General features: G+C 39.9%; 1 protein-coding gene across 3 annotated transcripts in view; it reads right to left on the bottom strand.

Moving 5' to 3' along the window:
* RCL1 (RNA terminal phosphate cyclase like 1) overlaps positions 1-22,858 on the bottom strand; it is an 88,856-nt gene that overhangs the window by 32,806 nt on the left and 33,192 nt on the right. For 2 of the 3 annotated variants that reach the window (XM_043486869.1, XM_043486868.1), the window contains exons 2-3: positions 7,501-7,572; positions 5,038-5,213 (exon numbers count right to left, since the gene is read on the bottom strand). In XM_043486869.1, coding sequence (XP_043342804.1) covers positions 5,038-5,169 — 132 coding nt within the window. In that variant the 5' untranslated portion in view covers positions 5,170-5,213; positions 7,501-7,572. Of the gene's footprint in view, positions 1-5,037; positions 5,214-7,500; positions 7,573-22,312; positions 22,485-22,858 lie in introns of all 3 variants that reach the window. The other variant, XM_043486870.1, reaches the window with a different exon arrangement.

Genomic DNA, 22,858 nt, shown 5'->3' with positions numbered 1-22,858 from the left:
GTCTCAGAGGGAGGGCAGCCTCAAACTGCGCCAAACAACACAAACCCCTAAGTGCAATGAAGACATCCACAGCTGATGGCAAGACACTGTCAAGTGTAACTGTTATCATCTCCTCCTTCAAAACTCCAAGGAGGCCTGCGATCCTTCCCTATTCATTTGCAGATTCCTCACAGAGGATAAGGTGATATTCAAATCACGTTTTCAAAGAAGTCAGTGACTGCTATCTCAGCGGCAACCGGGGAAACAAGAGCAATCCCTTGCTTGTTCCCGATGGAACAAGAGACGTTTCTCAGCCCTGTGGGGGCTGATCCTACAACGGAAAGCATTGAGGGCAAGCAGCGCAAGCAGAGGCTCTGGGAAAAAGCCCTGGTCCCAATCCAGGCTCAAGTTTGCTGTGTGGCCTCAAACAAGAAAATCTCAACTCCTAAATTCCCTTGTCTCTAAGGTAAGGAGATCAGCCTGCCTGTCTCCAAGTTGCTACCAACTCTTACATGCTAAGATTCAACAGAACAATACTCCAACAGGGCTTTATGGCAGAGAACAGTCCCCAACTAAATATTCATATATCAGAAAATTAACCAGAGGTAGAAATGACCTGTGTAGCCTAGGAACATGTTCAGCATGGATCAGGTGGGGCAGAAGCAGTTACTGGGAAAATCCATTAAAGATTAGCTAATTTCAATTAAATATTAAAGCTACACACAACTCAGAAACTTAAAACAGGCATCTGGAATTGCCGAAACCAAGAATAATTCAGTCAAGGCTAGTACAAAGGGCAGTTGGGGAGAAGACCAAGCCAGATTCTGGAAACGGCGGGGGCTGCAAGGATGCCAGTTACTCCACGAGCACAACTCCTGGAGCTAGGTGGCCTCCAGCTCTCCAGGGGAAGAGAAAGGCAAGAGAACAGAACACCCCTGCTGGTTCTTCCTACCCACACCTGGAGTCAAATAGGAGGAAGTCAAATTGAATCTGAGCGCCAGTCAGGAGCCCAAATATAACTCCAGGTGTGGTCCTGTCTCCTGGGTCACTCTCCATCTGACACGAAGGGCAGGCCCCTCGCCGTGGTGGGACAAGGGCTGGAAAGGCAGCTGTGGGCTGGAGCCCCACTCAGCCTCTTACAGCCTCTGAGGCCTGGACACTCTCTCCTCAGGGCTTTAGCTGCCTGCTGTAGAAAGAGGGGCCTGACTGGAAAGTTCCATAACCTCCTCAGGCTCCACACACTGGATCTAGCAAAGTAGGGGTGGTCTGTGGGTTCTACTTCAAGGAAACCTATCTGTTACTCTGCAGTCAGAAAGGAAAGGCAAAAGTCTGACCCAAGTGGAACCTCAGGGGAAAGGCATCACCCTTACAGTCCAATCAGTCAACAGGCAGAAATATGATCAGACCCATAGCTTCCCAGGTGGCCCTGGTGATAAAGAACTTGTCTGCCAATCCAAGAGATCTAAGAGACTCAGGTTCAATCTATGGGTCAGGAAGATCCCCTGGAGAAGGCAATGGCAATCGAGTATTCCCCAGTACTTGTTCCTGGAGAATTCCACGGACAGAGGAGCCTGGCAGGCTACAATCCATAGGGTCTCAGAGAGTCAAACATGGCTGAAGCAACTCAGCACACACCACAACAAACAGAAAAAGGGAAGAAACCTGGTCCCTTCAGTTCCCTTGTCTGAAACAGTGATAAGAACATCTACTTAACCCTCATGAATCAAATAAATACGGATACTGACAGAGGTTCACCTAAACCAGTGGCCGGGACACAGCAGACTTCACTCTACTTCTTTTCCCTGCCAGGACAGCCCTGAAAGAGGACGGACTCTTCACTCACCATCTGGCCAACTGCTGGCACCAGTAAATATCAACTGGGGGCACTAGTATCAAATCACTGAGACTCAAAGGAGACCTCCTAGAATTTTTCTTCTCAAAATATCCCCCCATTTCCTATCTTTTTGTCTCCAAAATGTCCCTACCCCTTTACAAGGCTCATCCCATCACTGCTGCTTCTATCCTCTGAATATCTGTCAGTGGCCTTATTAAGCCCCTCTACCCTTTTCATTTTAACTTTTTCCTTCTCCATTACATCCTGCAAACAAGTGCAAGTTTCTCTCACTTAAAAATTCCCAACCTCAGTTCTTAAGGAGACATCCTATCTAGCCTTCTGGAAGAATCTCCCAACCTTCTATGGTTCTATTTCTTACTCATTCTGAACCTGTGCATGATCCTGCACCCTAATGATACTGTTCTCTTAAAGGTCAACAGAACTTCTCACTGCTGCATCTCCCTACCCAATCCCAACTCAACTCCTGCAAGGACTGCCTCTTGGATCATCCCTAGTTTTTCAGAACTCAACTCCTCCTTGGCTTCTCCAAATCCTTCTATTTCCACAGTCACTGTCTCCAGCTCCTCTTCCCCAACTCACTCCTTACACACTTATTCCTCTTCTTCATCTATACTCAGTCCCTGGAACCATAAGGCCAAAACTCTACTGGCCCACTGAGGCCAGAAAGGGACATTAAATGAATGACGAGGTCAGTTAAGACCTGTGTCCAAATAGAGCTCTCACGCCTCTTCCTAAGAGGGCAGGTGCTACTCAGCTCCGATGGATTGCCGTTGTGGAGGAACAGCCACGCTGACCGACTGCAATGAAAAACTCTGGGGTTTCAAACAAGAACAACCAATTCAGATACACACACCAACACCAACACCATCCACACACTGTGCAGCCCAAGGGAAAAACACCTGTCAGACTTACTGAGCCAAAAAGCCACCAGAGATCAACCTCGGTACTAGTCAACCTCATTCTCCTACAGAGTGAAGTATCAGTAGGTAAGATCCTGATGATCTGAGGCTCCAAACAGTAATTCCCAACTGGACATCCCCCACGGATATCCCACCAATATCCCAGAGAACAGGACCAAAATCAGACACATCAACTATCACCCCATCACAATTTTCCTCTTTCCTGTCTCAAACTCTTTCTGATCACTATCCTTTCAAGTCAACTGTGACAGATATCATGGAGTTACCTGTGACCCCTTCCTCCTATCCCATCTCAAATTAGTTATCGAGTTATGAAACCCCTCCCTCCACACTGTCCTTCATATCTGTCCCTACCCTTCCACTTCCCTCTGCATCAAGTTCATACTGGTTGATACCTTGGCAATTCACCCTTCTCTCAGCTCTACAGTTATCTTCCTAAAACCATGACTGACTCTGGGGCTTCGCTTCCTCTTGAAAGCCCTCCCCAGCCCTCAGCACTTGGCTTGTGCATCTGCCAGAGCCCAGAGGCATCCAACGTTGTGGTCTCCCTGGCTGTGTTCACAGCTGTTCACCCCATGAAACCACATTCCCTATGGGCAGAACTCATCGTATTCATCCCTGTATGCAGACAGTAGGTGTGGACATAAATTGATGGGGAAACCACACATTAAAGAGAAAGTTCAAAACGAAGAAGCCACAGGCTGAAGAAGTTACTCTTTATCCAGGATTAGGTGTATTTATTTTATCCTGGGCTGGAGCCAGGTACTAACCAAGGTCATTTTAGTTCTGTAGCATATGAAAACAACAAGAAAGCCTTTTAATATGCTGCTAGAAAGAATAAAATACTATTTCTAGGGAATCTGTCAATTAATCTTTGGCATTGTTAATATGTTAAATATGTAAATTTTCAGTACTGTCAGTGATAACAGCTTTTAAGATCACTGGCAATTATAGAAAGAGGACAAAACTGGGATACATCGCCTGTCTGCTTCAGGGACTTTTCCCAAGAGTCAAGGCACCTACCCCTCGCCCTCCCAATCTGAAATAGTAGAGGTCTCCTCTCTTACTTTTAACTGAAGAACCCATCTCCTAGAATCTTCCGGAAAAATGCGAGAAATAAGCAACCACTTGAAATTACTTTGAAATTCTACACAGTTTAAGCAGCATTCATATACAGTTAAGAATATCAGATCTTGCACTCTACTTTGGATCCTGGGAAGAGTTTGTGTACCCAAATCCTAAGAATTCAGGAATAAACCTTTTATTGCCCAAGAACAGATTGATCATGTTTATAACCTCACCAGCACCCTGGTGGATACCAGCAGTCTCTGCTTTGGGGCTCACTGCACCACCTAACTGGGCTTCCCTGGTTAGGGAAGCCACACACGTCTGCCTCCAAAGCCACCCCTTCAGGGGTCTTGTTCTAATGTCTGCAGAGGTGAAGACAAGCATCCTCGGCTAGAACTTCACATCATGGTCCTCAGCTTGAAGATACCTTCTCTGGATAGCAGAGCATCCAAAGGTAGGGATCGTTGCCTCACTATGAAAGGTTTAAGGCAAGCCTGCTCCAATCCATCAATCTCCCTCTCCCCAACCTGTCTTTCTTTCTTTCTCTCTCTCTCTCACACACACACATACACACAATAAAACCCATCCCAGACTGGCATTAAGACAGCTGTGGTTGCCACGATGAATATTCTAGTTGCACATTAAACTATCCTCCCCACACACGCAGCATGCTTAATAAGAAACTTGCTGATGCTCACAAACTGGCAAAGCTCATATATACCTTCCCTGCCCTTATGCCCTTTCTCTAAATCTGCAAACTCTTCTCAGAAGAAGAAAGTCCTAAAGTGTACAGTTGAAGCCTAAGTCAAGATTATGCTGCAGCATGTCAAGAAGATATTATTCTCTGCCTAAAATTTTGATCTGCTGCCTTTCAGCCTCAACCATCACATGACCTTATGAAAACTCCACTCTCACACACTTCAGTCAACAGAGCCATATTTCATGTCAAACAGGATGAGACTGCAAGCATCTGTTCGGAAGGTTCTTAGACATAACAATGAAAGGCACCTTGAAGAAGATTAACAGTCATCACTGAATCTGAGGATTATGAGTCTTGGCTCATCTGCATTCTGGAGTGATTAATCTCTAAACTTCAAGAAAAATAACAAAACAAACACACTCAACAATAAACTGTGTTTTATCAGGAACTAGTTTCTCAGAAGTTAGGTGTGACAGGAGACAAAAATCACAGCGTGGTGTGGCCTCACTACTCACCGAAGGGTCAACCTGGTCATTGGTCACTCCTCGCAGAACTATTCTCAGCGGGTGCTTCATAAATGGAGCCAGGCAGAGCAGACTCTCCAGATAATACCCAATGCTGCGAAGAACGCTGCAGTCATGCTCCATGGACCCACCATACAAGAGGCCAGGCTGATAATATAAGGTCGTTCCTTATAACAGAGGAAAGAAAGTCAGCAGAAGGAAAAAAAAAAAAAGTGTCACAAAAGCAACGAAACAGTCAGTCCCAAGGGGAAAGTCTGGCAAGGGCATCCAAGAGTTCAAAATGCCATTCCTGAGAGCCCACATGCTTCACTCTAAAAGCTGACTCATTACTGTCAAGTCCTTGTAACAATAATAAACTGTGAGTGTAATTTAATAAACAGTAATAAATTAAACCCCTCCCTAAGCCATCTGAATTGCCAGAATCACAGCAGGGCACAGAGGAGATATATCCTAACAGGCACCCTAGTCGCCCAACAGCATGCTCTCAGATTGTGCCAAAGTTGGGGTTTACAAATGATGTTCTGAAATCATCGTGCCAGCAATCAGCTTCTTCTAGGCCCAGGAAATCAGATTTCCCAATACCACAGTCACCAAACTAGGTACCTGGAGAAGGCAAGTACTTTATGGTACTCACTTCCATTAATAGTAACTATTTTAATTTAATAGTAACAAATGGAAATGTCTAAAATTATTGAACTGCTTTAGTGGAAACACTTTATCTTTCTTTATTCTTTCAAATATGCATATCATCCAAAAAATTTCTTACTAGGTTTACATATTAGAGGAAAAACCAAATAAAATATGCTAGATGATTCAGGGGGTATGAAGAAATGAACACAATATATTTTTGATACTAATAATTCTCCTGACACAATCTACCAATAAAGAAATCTAACATTAGAGGAAGGAGCTATGTTCAATCACCAAAAGGAAAGCAGTTCTTGGGAGTTTCACACAAGAAATACAGGTTTCACCATGTTAAAAAATCAAAATCACAATAATCACAATCAGAATCATAGTCTAATCAAAGTTGGAAAACTGTACTTTACTTATTCTAAATACTATTTACGACACAAAACAATCTTTTAGGTCCAAAAGCCCCCAACTCCCAAAGACTATAACCACGTCTGCACCAAAATCTGTCTATGCCAGAAAATTAACCAAATAAGAAACTAACCAGATCATCAAAATGAAGGCTGGGGTGGGGGGGTGGGGCACGTTGTAGCAGTGAGGCGGTGAGGGGGGCAGGGCGGGTAGACAGATGAGGTGGAAGGAAGCAGGATCATATAAATACCTTATTTCTCAACTAAGCTGTAGCTATGACCCCAAAACAACAGAATTTCTTGTCCTCTGAATCACCAACAAAAATCACTGAAAACATCCCCAGCAATTTCCAAAGTAAAGGCGTCAAGGAAGACTAAAGCAATCACAGCTTGCAAAGGGCATCTGATGTTTTACTCCTGAAACCCCTTCTCTGTGAGGTATGGCTGAATGCAGCTACAGATCAAGTCCCATGGCCACTTATAAAGCCAAGCTCGTCTTCTCCCTTAACAGAGCCAACGCACAGAAAAGTTCAGTTTCCTCTGCCGAACACATGTGCAAAGGCACATAGCTCATGGAGACAATCAAAGCATGTTTGCCATGATCATCTACACAATGTAGATAAAAGTTTCTAATAGTGAGAAAAAAAAAAAGAAGGAAAAAAAAAAAACTAGACAAAAAGCTAGAAACAACCTAAATGTTTATCAGCAGGGAATGGTCAAATAAGTTATCATGTATCCATACAACAGAATACAATGTAAGGCTGAAAAACTGAGATGGACCTGCATGTGCCTGGCAAGCAAATTCCCTGAGACATCTGTGCTAATGAAAAAACAGCTGGCTGCAGAACACTATGAACAGCCTGATCCTGTTGATGGTTTGAGATACAAAAGTGCCCATGAAAGCAAATACATATAAAGGAGATCAGGACAAAGTCCTCATGGCTGCCCCTGGGAGAGGGAATGGAATGGGAAACAGGGGAAGAGATTTTCACATTTTTTTGCACATACTTATATAAACTTATTTTAAAAGATAAAATAAAAAAATAAAATAAAATTCATCACATACAGCTACCTCAGAGAGTTTGTTCTAAGATTTTATTGTGACAACATAAGCTAAGTGGACATTGAAAAGCTGTATATAAAGTTAGGTATAAAACACTTCTATTGTTTAAAAGAGAGGAGGTGTTTGTCTGTTTATCCAAAATTTTCACTCTTCTCACTTCCTTAAGTCAAAAATATGTCCCTTAAATTGGCAACTTCACATACTGTCTTCATACAATCATATCACAGACAGGAAACTGGACCTTTCCATTCCAATACAATATTTATACCATCAAAAAGAGTGAGTAATAGAGGAATATTTAAGTAGTACATGTAAGTGCTTTCAGGAATGGGACGAACAGGAGCTTACCTGTTTGGTTTATTTCAATTCGAGAACCATTAGTTACTTTGTCCAACAGTCTTATGAAGCTGGCTTCAAAATCTGTGGGGAGAAAAGAAAACTGGTTGGCCTCCAATTAGGTCTTCATTTCCAGACAGCACATCCCATCCAAGTACTGCAGTGCGGGGTAGGTTACTTCCTGCATCACACTGGGTTCTTCACAGCACCTGGGAGAGCACATTGGCTAAGGAATCTGAAGCAGTTGAGAAGCACTGACTAGCATTTGTATGTCTCGCTGTTGCTGTTGTTCAGTTGCTAAGTAGTGTCCAACTCTTTTGCAACCCCATGGACTTGGCCCACTAGGCTCCTCTGTCCATGGGATATCCCAGGCAAGGGTACTAGAGTAAGTTGACATTTCCTTCTCCAGGGGATCTTCCCAAACCAGAAATCGAGCCCGTGTCCCTTGCATCTCCTGCACTGGCAGGCAGATTCTTTACCACTGAGCCACCTGGCAAGTCCATATGCAGGTTTAGTAGAACTATTAAAAACAACTCAGATTTTGTACTCCACCAAAAAATAGGAACTCTACCAGCGATCTAATGGGATATTAATTTCAGCAGCATAACACCCATTTGTTCTGATCTCAGGAGTGTGCACCAAATGAGAGAAAGAACAGAAAGCAGGAAAGAGTTTTAAAATCAAACTCTTACTTGCTGCAGAATACCCTTCAATCTCAGAGACAGTAAAAGGTCACTGCCTCTCTCATTCAACAAAGTGCCCCTTCTCCTTTCCTTTATCATCTTATTGATCTAGAACTTTCTAATCAGTTCAGTTTTTAATTTTATTACAAGGTACCTGAATATACAGTATTATCACCACCTTTTTAATGCATGAAAAAGGTTAGAAGAAAAAAAACACCAAATGTTAATAAACGGGCTTCTCTTCACAGTAACATTTTATATGAATTTTTCTTGTTTAAATTTGCTTCAGTTACTTTTATGAATAAATTGTTATCAAAGCTGTTGAGGTTTGACAAAAAACAAAATTCTGTAAAGCAATTAACCTGCAATAAAAAAATTAATTAAAAAAACAAAATACAAAAGCTGGTTATTCTCTAAAACGTGAGGGGGTAGATTGTAAATGTGAAATATGAAAAGACAGAGAGAAGAATCAGGAGTATATATTCTCTGTTCTCCTGAATTGATATTATATACATACACACACACACGGAGCTTTATCTTCAACATCCCTCCCATGAACGGAAACAGGAAGACCAAGTCTTCTGTACTGAAAGCATGGTGACCGCCTGATGTTTTCAGGCAGTTCCTGCTGCTGCTGCTAAGTCACATCAGTCGTATCCGACTCTCTGCGACCCCACAGACAGCAGCCCACCAGGCTCCTCTGTCCCTGGGATTCTCCAGGCAAGAATACTGGAGTGGGTTGCCATTTCCTTCTCCATCAGGCAGTTCCTACTCCTCTAATAAACTAGCAGAGTTTGAGAGCACAGACCTTAACAGTAACCTAAACTGATCCCAAAGGGTGAGCAGATCAACGAAGCAATTCCCATCCACCTGTTGTTACTTAACGCTGTCCCATAACTCATGTCACAGCAGATTCTGCAATCTGTACAAAGAGCACTGGGCTAGAAGTCAGAGAAGCTCTCTTAAGTCCTGAAATAAGGCGTAATGGCTAATAACAGCAGCTGTGTATTAATGCTTGCCTTATATAATCCTCAAAACCACTAAGCAGGAAGTGCTTCCGGTCTTATAGGAGGCTGAGGCCCAACGGCAGAGTCAGGACTTGCACCCAAGTCTGCCCTCCTCTAGAGTCCATGCTCTAAATCAAACCAGGGCTGGGTTTGCCCCACTCAGCTTAATCTCTCAAAGCTAACCTCCTCCTCTAGAAAATCATACTACCTTTCAACTGCAGGCACTGATTTACTGATGGTCCTACAGATGACTTAATGAGTCCCCGGTCAACATTTATCTTTAATGAATTAGAACAGAATAAACACTACCAGTTACATAGTAAGGGTGTTGTTCATGAAATTTTAGTCTCAGTTCAATATATACTTGTATATGTATTAGGTTACAGTAGAAGTAGCACCACAAAAGTTCAAAGGTTCAATCAGCTACAAAACTGAACTACATATTATTTCTATGGTCTTTTTATATAGAATATTCTATGTTTTTAATGTAGGCAGGATGTATAATGCCATGCCACTGTCTACTATGTTTATAGAAAATGTAAGGTATTCTGCATAAAAAAAGAAAACTTGACCTGCTCAAGCTTTCAGGCTGCCTAAATGGGTGAGACAAATAAGCATTTATGAATAAAGTCCAAGATTATAAACTCCATAGCTTTTATAAATTAGTAAAGAAAAGAAAACAAAAAATTACTTTGAAAGTAGGTGTTTTTGTTTTTTGCAATCCACAGGGGCTCTTGAGCATGAACACAGTTAAAAATGCCCAGCAGTGGAACACAAGTAGGAAGAAAATGAGCACTCATGAAGACCTCCAGACAAAACCATCCCCAGGTCACAGTAAACAGGTGCTTTAGAAGCAGTACCTCAAAGAACCAACGCAGAGCTAGTTCCTGAATCCTAGTAACAGTGAAGATACAGCTCCATCACCTGGTACGAAAAAGATCTCAAGTTCGCCTAATAATAGTCAGACTGAAGCCTCAAACTTTTTAAAACAAGACGTGTAGGATTCCCTGCCACCTCACTTCTTCAAGACTGCTCCTAGGAGTACAGAATTTCAGATATCTAGCATTAGGGAGGAAGTTCTCCCCAAAAGCAAAACTTTACTAGATGGTTTAAGAATACATAATTAGGTTACACAGCTATAAGGAGAATCAACATGAACGCCACAATGGTCAGGAGACTGGCTACCACTAGGGGCATGGAAGGGAGAGGTAAATAAAACAGGTCAATGAAGGTGTGCACAATGTTCTATTTCTTGACCTGGATAGGATCACACGGATGCTCATTTTTTAATCCAATAAGAACTACTTTTATGTTTTATGAATTTTTCATGTTATACTTCACACTTTCAACAAAATTGTCCTTTAATTTCAGGATTTTTGACTTTTAATTAAAAGGAAATTGACCTTTAATTTCAGGATTCCTTAAATACTACCTCCCATACATAATGATCTCCCTTCCCTAGACCCCCAAAGAAGGGAGCTCATCATTTCTTTAAAGGGACTGGTAACTTCTAGAAGACTTAGTGGCACTCAATATTGGCACTAAGCCTGACCCATTCCTCACCAAAGAAAGGCAAAAAGTCATGTCTTAAAGGAGGGGACTGAAAAAAGGAATATGATTCAAAGATCTACCCTTTAAAAACAAGGAGCAAATCTCAAGAAATAGATTCAACTTAAAAGTATTGTAATGATTCAAATAAATTATGACACATCTATAAACAAGAACACTTTGCAGCTATCAAATCAGTGGGATTTTTCATACACTGATATGAATCATCTCCATAGTATACTGACTGGGAAAAAAGTAAGATGCAAATGGCCTTTATTTGAGAAAGGAAACAGTGTCCTTATGGGAAAAAAAAGAGCCCCGAAAAGAAACACAACAAACCAACAACACTGGTTGCTTCACACGGAAGGAAGATTGGGAAAGAAACAGAGACACTTTGTAAACCGCTTTGTTTTGAATTTCACGTCATATGTACACATTTTTAAAAACTACATAAAAATTAAATTGAAAAAATATAAGTAAAGGTACTGTAACACAATTTAAAGAACAATAAACACTGCTCTCATTAAATAGACTACAAAAGATCTTTTTTTTTCCATTTATTTTTATTAGTTGGAGGCTAATTACTTCACAATATTGTAGTGGTTTTTGCCATACATTGACATCCCAGTCCCCCCTCCACCTCCCTCTCCACCCGATCCCTCTGGGTCTTCGCAGTGCACCAGCCCTGAGCACTTGTCTGATGCATTCAACCTGGGCTGGTGATCTGTTTCACCCTTGATAATATACATGTTTCGATGCTGTTTTCTCGAAACATCCCACCCTCGCCTTCTCCCACAGAGTCCAAAAGTCTGTTCTGTACATCTGTGTCTCTTTTTGTTTTGCATATAGGGTTATCGTATAGGGTTTCTAAATTCCATATATATGTGTTCCATATATATATGCGTTAGTATACTGTATTGGTCTTTATCTTTCTGGCTTACTTCACTCTGTATAATGGGCTCCAGTTTCATCCATCTCATTAGAACTGATTCAAATGAATTATTTTTAATGGCTGAGTAATATTCCACAGTGTATATGTACCACAGCTTCCTTATCCATTCATCTGCTGATGGACATCTAGTTTGCTTCCTGAAAGGTCTTTATAATACAATGCAGCCATCATTTTTTAAATAACTGCTTAATTACAAAAGAAAATATACACACTATTTTAAAGAAAAAATTTTGTAAGTAATATATACAATGTGATTACAATTCCATCAGAGACAGAACTAAAAGAAAAGACAGCAAACAATTAACACATGAAATTAGGATTTACTATTTTCAACATTAAATCCAAAAAAGGTAGAAATTACAAATGCATAACCAAGTCTCAGAATAAATTAAAGTATGTTCACTCACCTGGAAATAATATATACATAAAACATTTACATATTTTATATAATTATGCAAAATGTGACAAATAATAAGTTACTTGAACTTAAATACATCACATCTTTCCTAAATTATAAATCACATCAGTTCAGTTCAGTGGTTCAGTCATGTCTGACTCTTTGCAATCCTGTGGACTGCAGCATGCCAGGCTTCACTGTCCATTATCAACTCCCAGAGCTTGCCCAAACTCATGTCCATCAAGTTGGTGATGACATCCAAACATCTCATCCTCTGTCATCCCCTTCTCCTCCTGCCTTCAATCTTTCCCAGCAGCAGGATCTTTTCAAATGAATCAGGTCTTCGCATCAGGTGGCCAAAGTATTAGAGTTTCAGCTTCAGCATCAGTGCTTCCAATGAACATTCAGGGCTGATTTCCTTCAGGATGGACTGGTTGGATCTCCTTGTAGTTCAAGGAACTCTCAAGAGTCTTCTCCAACACCACAGTTCAAAAGCATCAATTCTTCGGTGCTCAGCTTTCTTTATAGTCCAACTCTCACACCCATACATGACTACTGGGAAAACCATAGCTTTGATTAGAAGGACATTTGTCGGCAAAGTAGTGTCTCAACTTTTTAATGAGCTGTCTAGGTTGGTCATAACTTTTCTTACAAGGAGCAAGCATCTTGTAATTTCATGGCCACAGTCACCATCCGCAGTGATTTTGGAGCCCAAAATAATGTCTGTCACTGTTTCCACTGTTTCCCCATCTATTTGCCAAGAAGTGATGGGGTCAGATGCCATGATCTTCATTTTTGAATGTTGAGTTTTAAGCCAACTTTTTCACTCTCCTCTTTCACTTTCATCAAGAGGCTCTTTAGTTCTTTTTTGCTACCTGCCAAAAGGGTGGTGGCATCTACGTATCTGAGGTTATTGACATTTTTCCCAGCAGTCTTGATTCCAGCTTGTGCCTCATCCAGCCCAGCATTTCACATGATGTACTCTGCATAGAAGTTAAATAAGCAGGGTGACAATACACAGCCTGGCCATACTCCTTTCCCGATTTCAAACCAGTCTGTTGTTCCATGTCCGGTTCTAACTGTTGCTTCTTGACCTGTATACAGATTTCTCAGGAGGCAGATCAGGTGGTCTGGTATTCCCAACCCTTTCAGAATTTTCCACAGTTAGCTGTGATCCACACAGTCAAAGGCTTTGGCACAGTCAATAAAGCAGAAATAGATGTTTTTCTGGAACTCTCTTGCTTTTTCGATGATCTAGCAGATGTTAGCAATTTGATTTCTGGCTCCTCTGTCTTTTCTAAAACCAGCTTGAACATCTGGAAGTTCAGGTTCACACACTGTTGAAGCCTGGCTTGGAGAATTTTGAGGATTACTTTGCTAGCATGTGAGAACCCAATTTATAAATCTTTCTGTGGCCTTTTAAGGAAATCTTTGCCTTCACCAAGGTCATGAAGATGTTCTCCTTGAACTTCTATTTTCATGTGGAAACTATTACATTTAATAAATTTATTCTTTATGGTTTTTGAAACAGTTTACTGAAAGATGGGTGTTCAATTTTGTCAGGTGTCTTTTCAGTAGCAGTTAACTTGGTTATGTGATTTTTTTTCTCATTTTTGTGTTTATTCTTACATTTAATTATGTTATACTTTCCCATGTGTTTTATCCATAGCCAATGCTTGGGATGTACCCTTCCTAATAATAGTGGATAGTTTAAAAATTTGTTATGACCTATTTTTTAAAGATTTACTTAGGGTTTTTCATTTGGCCTCATTAAATGAGGTTATTTTGTAATTTAATTTTTGTGTGTGTGGTGCTCTTAAGTACCCCACAATTGAAGTCATCTCTGTACATTCTTTTTTGTTCTTTGGAATGTGTAAAATAATAAGAATTATTTTCCTTTGAATATTGGGGGGAAAATTTCTAGCACTTCAGTGCTCTTTTCTATTTATTACTTGGTAAATTTTTGCATTCCTTTTGTTTTGGTTTTATCTTTGGGTGTCTTTAAAAATTTCATTTTATCTATTTTGATTTGTTATCTTTTTATATAACTGTGATAATTCCAAATGTATCAGCAAATAATAGAGAACAGTCTACCACAAATGTTCTTGATCTTTTATTAATTCATACTTTCTTTCCTTTTACAAATTAATGAGGCTATTGATTTGTTTTGTATTGTTTTTAATGAATTAACTTGATGTTTTTTGCTATTTTCCATTTTGTTTATCTCTTCTTTAGAAATTATTTTCATTTAGTTTTCGGCTTGTAATTTTGTTCCATTTCTAAATATCTCAGTTCATTGTTCTGTTGCTTTTCTTCTTAATTACCAAAGTGTTTAGAGTTGTAAATTTTTCTTTGGTAGACTCCCATATATTTTGATAAAATTGATATGTCTCTTTAATGTTCCTTCTTCCAACAACACAAGAGACAACTCTATATATTGACATCACCAGATGGTCAATACTGAAATCAGATTGGTTATATTCTTTGCAGCCAAAGGTGGAGAATCTTTATACACACAGCAAAAACAAGTTGAGGAACTGACTGTGGCTCAGATCATAAACTCCTTATTGCAAAATTCAGACTTAAATTGAAGAAAATAGGGAAAATCACTAGACTATTCAGGTATGACATAAATCAGATCCCTTACAATTATACAGCAGAAGTGACAAATAGATTCAAGGGATTAGATCTGATAGAGTGCTTGAAGAACTATGGACAGAGGTTCATGACATTGTGCAGGAGGCAGTGATCAAAACCATCCCCAATAAGAAGAAATGCAAAAAGGCAAAATGGTTGTCTGAGGAGGCCTTCCAAATAGCTGAGAAAAGAAGGGAAGCAAAAGGCAAAAGGAGGAAAGGAAAGATATATCTATCTGAATGCAGAATTCTAAAGAATAGCAAGGAGAGATAAGAAAACCTTCCTAAGTGATCAGTGCAAAGAAATAGAGGAAAACAATAGAATGGGAAAGACTAGAGATCGCTTAAAGAAAATTAGAGATACCAAGGGAAATTTTCATGCAAAGATGGACACAGTAAAGGACAGAAATGGTATGGCCCTAACAGAAGCGGAAGATATTAAGAAGAGGTGGTAAGAATACACAGAAGAACTATACAAAAAAGATCTTCATCACCAAGATAATCACGATGGTGTGATCACTCACCTAGAGCCAGACATCCTGGAATGCAAAGTCAAGTGGGCCTTAGGAAGCATCACTACGAACAAAGCTAGTGGAGGTGATGGAATACCAGTTGAGCTATTTCAAATCCTGAAAGACGATGCTGTGAAAGTGCTGCACTCAATATGCCAGCAAAGTTGGAAAACTCAGCAGTGGCCAAAGGGCTGGAAAAGGAGAGTTTTCATTCCAATCCCAAAGAAAGGCAATGCCAAAGAATGCTGAAACTACCGCACAACTGCACTCATCTCACATGCTAGCAAAGTAATGCTCAAAATCCTCCAATCCAGGCTTCAACAGTATGTGAACCGTGAACTTCAACATGTTCAAGCTGGATTTATAAAAGGCAGAGGAACCAGAGATCAAATTGCCAACATCCGATGGATCACTGAAAAGGCAAGAGAGTTCCAGAAAAACATCTACTTCTGCTTTATTGACTACGCCAAAGCCTTTGACTGTGTGGATCACAACAAATTGTGGAGAATCCTGAAGGAGACGGGAATACCAGACCACCTGACCTGCCTCCTGAGAAATCTGAATGCAGGTCATGAAGCAACAGTTAGAACTGGACATGGAACAACAGACTGGTTCGAAATCAGGAAAGGAGTACGGCCAGGCTGTATATTGTCACCTTGTTTATTTAACTTCTGTGCAGAGTACATCATGTGAAATGCCGGGCTGGATGAAGCACAAGCTGGAATCAAGACTGCTGGGAGAAATATCAATAACCTCAGATACGCGGATGGCACCACCCTTTTGGCAGGAAGCAACAAAGAACTAAAGAGCCTCTTGATGAAAGTGAAAGAGGACAGTGAAAAAGTTGGCTTAAAACTCAACATTCAAAAATGAAGATCAGGCATCTGGCCCCATCACTTGATGGCAAACTGATGGGGAAACAATGGAAACAGTGACAGACTTTATTTTTTTGGCTCCAAAATCACTGCAGATGGTGACTGCAGCCATCAAAGTAAAAGATGCTCGCTCCCTAGAAGAAAAGCTATGACCAACCTAGACAGCATATTAAAAAGCAGAGACATTTCTTTGCCAACAAAGGTCCATCTAGTCAAAGCTATGGTTTTTCCAGTGGTCATGTATGGTTGTGAGTTAGACTATAAAGAAAGCTGAGCACCAAAGAACTGATGCTTTTGAACTATGGTGCTCTATTTAAAACAACCAACACTGAAGATTACTTTTTTTGCCTCCTTCCCATTACTTCATGGCAAATAGATGGGGAAACAGTGGAAACAGTGGCTGACTTTATTTTTCTGGGCTCCCAAATCACTGCAGATGGTGACTGCAGCAATGAAATTAAAAGACGCTTACTCCTCGGAAGGAAAGTTGTGTCTAACCTAGACAGCATATTAAAAAGTAGAGACATGACTTTGCCAATAAAGGTCCATCTGGTCAAGGCTATGGTTTTTCCATTGGTCATGTATGGATGTGAGAGCTGGAATATAAAAAAAGCTGAGTGCCGAAGAATTGATGCTTTTGGACTGTGGTGTTGGAGAAGACTCTTGAGAGTCCCTTGGACTGCAAGGAGATCCAACCAGTCCATCCTAAAGGAGATCAGTCCTGGGTGTTCATTGGAAGGACTGATGCTGAAACTGAAACTCCAATACTTTGGCCACCTGATGCAAAGAGCTGACTCACTGGAAAAGAACCTGATGCTGGGAAAGATTGAAGGCAGGAGGACAAGGGGATGACAGAGGATGAGATGGTTGGATGGCATCACCAACTCGATGAACATGGGTTTGGGTGGACTCCGCGAGTTGGTGATGGACAGGGAGGCCTGGCGTGCTGCCGTTCATGGGGATGCAAAGAGTCAGACATGACTAAATGACGAACTGAACTGAACCTTCAAGTTTTCCTAGATAGCTTATTGTGCTTAAATAAAAACCTTTGAGGAAATGAAATCAACAAAAGACAGCTTATTTCTCTGACTTATGCTGTTTTTACCACCTTCAAGTATTCTATTTGTATCCAACCTCCTAAGTTTTAGTCTTTTTGCTTCAAACAGATTGAGAGGAGGTGACCCTTCTCTGACACAACTGAGCAACTGAACTGAACTGAACTGACGTTTCTCTAACCCTAATGCACTGGAGTATTTCCTCCACCTTAGAAAATTATTCAAAGCAGAGCAGGACAACACTGCATAATACTAAAAGGGTGAATCCATCAAGAAAACAGAGCAAACCTACATGCACCAAACAACAAAGCTGCAAAATGTATGAAGCTAAAACTGTTCTAACTGACAGAAGAAAGAACTCAGCAATTCCACCAACAAACAGGATCTAATCAACATCTACATATCACCTAACTCACAGAGCAGAATATACATTCTTTCCAAGAGCACACTGAACACATGCCAAGATAATGGTATCTTGGGCCTTTAAGAAACCTCAACAGATTCAAAGTAACTGAAATATACAGAGCACGTTCCCTAAACATAATGGAATCAAACTTATATCAATAACAAAATGATAACAGGAAAATACTCAACACTTGGAAGTTAAACAACACACCTGTAAATAATCCATGGATCAAAGAGGAAGTCTTAAAGGCAAGAAAAAACTTACTGAACTAAATGAAAATTAAAATATGACACATTGAAAATTCATGGGACTCAGCTAAAGCTGTGTTGAGAGGGAAGTTTATTGTACTAAATGCCTATATTACAAAAGAGAAAAGGTTTCCAATAACCTGTCTCACCTCAATTTAGAAAAAGAATGAAATAAATCCAAAGCAAATGAAGGAAATAATACAAATAGCAGAGGCAGATGAAACTGAAAACAAGAAAAGTGGGGGGAAAAATCAGTGAAACAGCTGGTTCTTTAAGACAATAACCCCAAATCTCTAACAACACAGGAAAAAAAAAAAAAAAAAGACACAAATCAACAGTTTATCAGGAAACAGGGAATATCAATGCAGAACCTCCAGGCATCAAAAGAACAATAAGAAAGAATTATGAACTCTACATAAATAAAACAATTTAGATGAAATGGACCATTTCTCCAAAAAACACAAACTACCTCAATTCATCATATGAAATGGGTAATTTAAATGGCCCTATAACCATTTAGGAAATTGAAAATATATTCTTTAAAACTCCTGCAAAAGAAATCTCTAGGCCTTTATGGTTTCACTGGAGAATTCTACCAAATGTTTAAAGAACTAAAATCAATTCTATGCAATCTCTTCTAGAAAACAAAGAGGAAACAGTTTCCAATTTATTTTAAACTAGTATATTCTTATTTAAATATCAAAATCAGACTAAGAGTACCAAAAAGAAAACTACATGGACTGTAGCCCACCAGATTCCTCTGTCCATGGAATTCTCAAGACAAGAATACTGGAGTGGGTTGCCATTTCCTTCTCCAGGGGACCTTCCTGACCCAGGGATTAAACCTGGGTCTCCTGAATTGCAGGCAGATTCTTTACCATCTGAGCCACCAGGGAAGTCCACAAATGAGTATCATTTATGAATATATACGAAAAAATCTCTAACAAAACGTTAGAAAATAAAATCCAGTAATATAAAATACAATTACACATTATGACCAGTAGGGTTTCTTCCCATAATGCAAGGATGCTTCAATATTTGAAAATCATTCAATGAAATAAACCATATTAACAGACTAAACAAGAAAAATCACATGATCACATAAGTGGTACAAAAAGTGCATTTGACAAAATATAACACTCATTCATACACACCTATAAATCTTAGAAAAATAGAAGCAAACTTCCTCAGTTTGATTAAAAAAAAATCTAAAAAAAATATACAACTAACATTATCTCCAATACTTTGGCCATATCATGTGAAGAGTTGACTCACTGGAGAAGACCCTGATGCTGGGAGGGATTGGGGGCAGGAGGAGAAGGGGACAACAGAGAATGAGATGGTTGGATGGCATCACCGACTCGCTGGACATGGGTTTGAGTAAACTCTGACTCGTTGGACATGGGTTTGAGTAAACTCCAGGAGTTGGTGATGGACAGGGAGGTCTGGCGTGCTGCAATTCATGGGGTCACAAAGAGTCGGACACGACTGAGCGACTGAACTGAACATTATACTTTGTGGCAAAACACTGGATGCTTTATCCCTAAGACAGGGAACAAGGTAAGGAAGTTTGGTCTCATTACTCTTATTTAACATAGTGCTAGAAGTCCTACTCAGTGCAATAAGGGGGTAATAAAAGGTATAAAGTTCAGAAAAGAAGAAATAAAACTGTTCCAAGTTACAGATGACATGACTGTCCACATAAAAAAATCCCAAGGAATCTACCAAAAAAAAAAAAAAACCACTACACATTTAGAACTTATAAATGAATTCAGCAAGGTTGCAGGGCTAGGAATTGAGTTACTCAGTTGTGTTCGACACTTTGCAACCCCATGGACTATACAGTCCATGGAATTCTCCAGGCCAGAATACTGGAGTGGGCAGCCTTTCCCTTCTCCAGGGGATCTTCTCAACCCAGGGATCGAACCCAGGCCTCGTGCATTGCAGGCAGATTCTTTACCAGCTTAGTCACAAGGAAAGCCCAAGGTTGCAGGACACAAGACAAACATAAAAAAAAAAAAATTCGTATTTTTATATACTATTGATGAACACATAGAGGCCAAAATTTAAAATCAGATATCATTTACAACTGCTCAAAAAAGTGAGACATTTAGGTGTAAATTAACAAAACACGTACAGGACTTAAATGCTAAAAACTACAGAATGTTGATGAAAGAAAACAAAGACCTAAATAAATGGAAAGATACATTATGTTTATGGATTAGGAGACTCAATACAGTAAAGATGATAACTCTCCCTAAATTATCATATAGGTTTAACACAGTTCTTGTCAAAATCCTAATAAGATTTTTTATAAAGACAAAATTATTCTAAACTTTATATGAAAAGGCAAAGAACTAGAATAGCTAAAACACTCATGAAAATTAAGACTAAAGTTGAATGGATCAGCCCACCCAAATATTATATACATAACAATGCCAGAAAAACATCTACTTTTGCTTTATTAACTACGCCAAAGGCTTTGACTGTGTGGATCACAACAAACTGTGGAAAACTCTTAAAAGATGGGAATACCAGACCACCTAACCTGCCTCCTGAGAATTCTGTAGGCAGGTTAAGAAGCAACAGTTAGAACTAGACATGGAACAACAGACTGTTTCCAAATTGGGGAAGGAATACATCAAGGCTGTACATTGTCACCCTGCTTATTTAACTTAAATACAGAGTACACCATGAGAAATGCAGAGCTGGATGAATCACAAGCTGGAATCAAGATTTTCAGGAGAAATATCTATAATCTCAGATAGGAAGATGACAGGACCCTAATGGCTGAAAGCAAAGAGGAACTAAAGAGCCTCTTGACAAAGGTGAAAGAGGAGTGTAAAAACACTCACTTAATACTCAACATTCAAAAAACAAAGATAATGGCATCCAGTCCCATCACTTCATGGCAAATAGACGGGGAAAAAGTGGAAATGGTGACAGATTTTATTTTCTTGGGATCCAAAATCATTGTGGATGGTGACTGCAGCCATGAAAATAAAAGACACTTGTTCCCTGAAAGAAAAGCTATGTCAAACCTAGACAGTGTATTAAAAAGCAGAGACATTACCTTGCTGACAGAGGTCTGTATAGTCAAAGCTATGGTTTTTCTAGTAGTCATGTATGGATGTGAGAGTTTAACCAAAAGAAGACTGAGCTCAGAAGAATGGATGCTTTCAAATTACGGTGCTGGTGAGGACTCTTGAGAGTCCCTTGGTCTTCAAGGAAATCAAACCAGTCAATTCTAAAGGAAACCAATCCTGAATATTCATTGGAAGGACTGATGCTGAAACTGAAGCTCCACTACTTTGGCCACCTGATGCGAAGAGCCAACTCATTGCAAAAGACCCTGCCTGATGCTGGGAAAGACTGAGGGCAGAAGGACAAGGAAGCAACAGAAGATGAGATGGTTGGATGGCATCATTGACTCAATGAACATGAATTTGAGCAAACTTCAGGAGATAGTGAAGGACAGGGAAGCCTAGTGTGCTGCAGTCTATGGGGTCACAAGGAGTCAGACACGACTGAGGGACTGAACAACAAAAATCATAAGAGTGTGGTACTGACAAAGGGACAGACATAAAGGTCAGTGGAACAGAACAGAGAACCCAGAAAGAGACCCACACAAATGTGCCCAATTTTTTTTTTAACAAAGTGATTTGTTAAAAAGTGATTAAATGGAAGACAGCCACTTGTACAAATGGTGCTAGAGCAGTTGGACATTCATAAGCAAAAAAAATGAACACTGACCTAAGTTTTAAACCTCATACAAATATTAACTTAAATATAAAATGTAAAACTATAAAACTTACAGGAAAAAAAAAAGAAAATCTTCAGGTCTAAGGCTAGGCAAACAGTTCTTAAACTTTTCACCAAAGGTACACGCAGTAAAAGAAAAATTTGATAAATTCTGTTTCATTAAAACTTTCCCTCTGCAAAAGACCATGTTACAGTATAAAAAGGCAAGCTGTAGAGTGAGATAAAATACCAGGAACTAGGAAACTACATATTTGACAAAGGACTAGAATATGTAAAGAACTCTCAAAACTTAACAGAAAAAAAAAAAAAATCCTACTAGAAAATGGCAAAAGACATGAAATGTTATTCAATATCATTAGCCATTAGGAATGTGCAAATTAAACTACAAGACAGCACTACACATTAATCAGAATGGCTACAGTTAAAAACAGTGACAACACCAAATGCTGGCAAGAATGCACAGAAACTAAATCATTCCTTCACTACTGGTAGGAATACAAAATCCACGCTTATCATTAGTATAGTGGTCAGGCCTCCCCCGATTCCAGTTATCTATCAACAACTTTGAGTCCCAGACCATACTAAAATAAAGTACAGATACATCCTGTGGTATAATAAGAAATACAGTTAGTCTTTGTTCCCAGCACAGAGTTCCTAAAAAAAAAAAGAAAAAAAACCTTGGAAGTTCCAGAGTGACAGGAGTCTACTTTAAAAGCTATTCACAGAGTCCCTTTTGAACACACCTGAGTTTATGCTGCTGAGGTGACTTAGGGTGGAGCCCCTAGACAGCCTCAGGATGGGGCTGGTCACCAGAAAAATCAAAAGAGTAGCCGGTTAGAATTTTCAATCCTACTGACTTCTGCGGGGGTGGTGTGGTGCGGAGGTGGGCCTGGAGATCAAGCCCTGGTAAAAATTCTTGAACAAGGAGAGAACTTCAGGTTAGTTTAAAACAAAACAAAAGAATCCACATTCTGGGAGAATAACAAACCCCCACCATTCCACAGGGATGGAAGCCCCTTCAGGACTCTTCTGGACCTACCCTATGTATCTCTTCATCTGACTTCTCATCTTTATCTTTTATATCCTTTATTATGAACTGGTAAATGCAAATAAATATTTCCCTGAGCTTCATGAGACATAAGTTTAGCAAATTATTAGACCTCAGGAGGGGGTTTGGGAACCCCCAAATTATAACTGGTTGCTACGAAGTCTGGGCTTGTGACTGGGATTTGAGATTAAGTCCTTAACCTGTGGGATTTAATGTTATTACCACTGAGGTAGTTCACAAT

This window comes from Cervus canadensis, chromosome 14 (genome assembly GCF_019320065.1).
Source record: "Cervus canadensis isolate Bull #8, Minnesota chromosome 14, ASM1932006v1, whole genome shotgun sequence".
NCBI lineage: Eukaryota > Metazoa > Chordata > Mammalia > Artiodactyla > Cervidae > Cervus > Cervus canadensis.
This window is presented reverse-complemented; position numbering and strand designations above follow the sequence as displayed.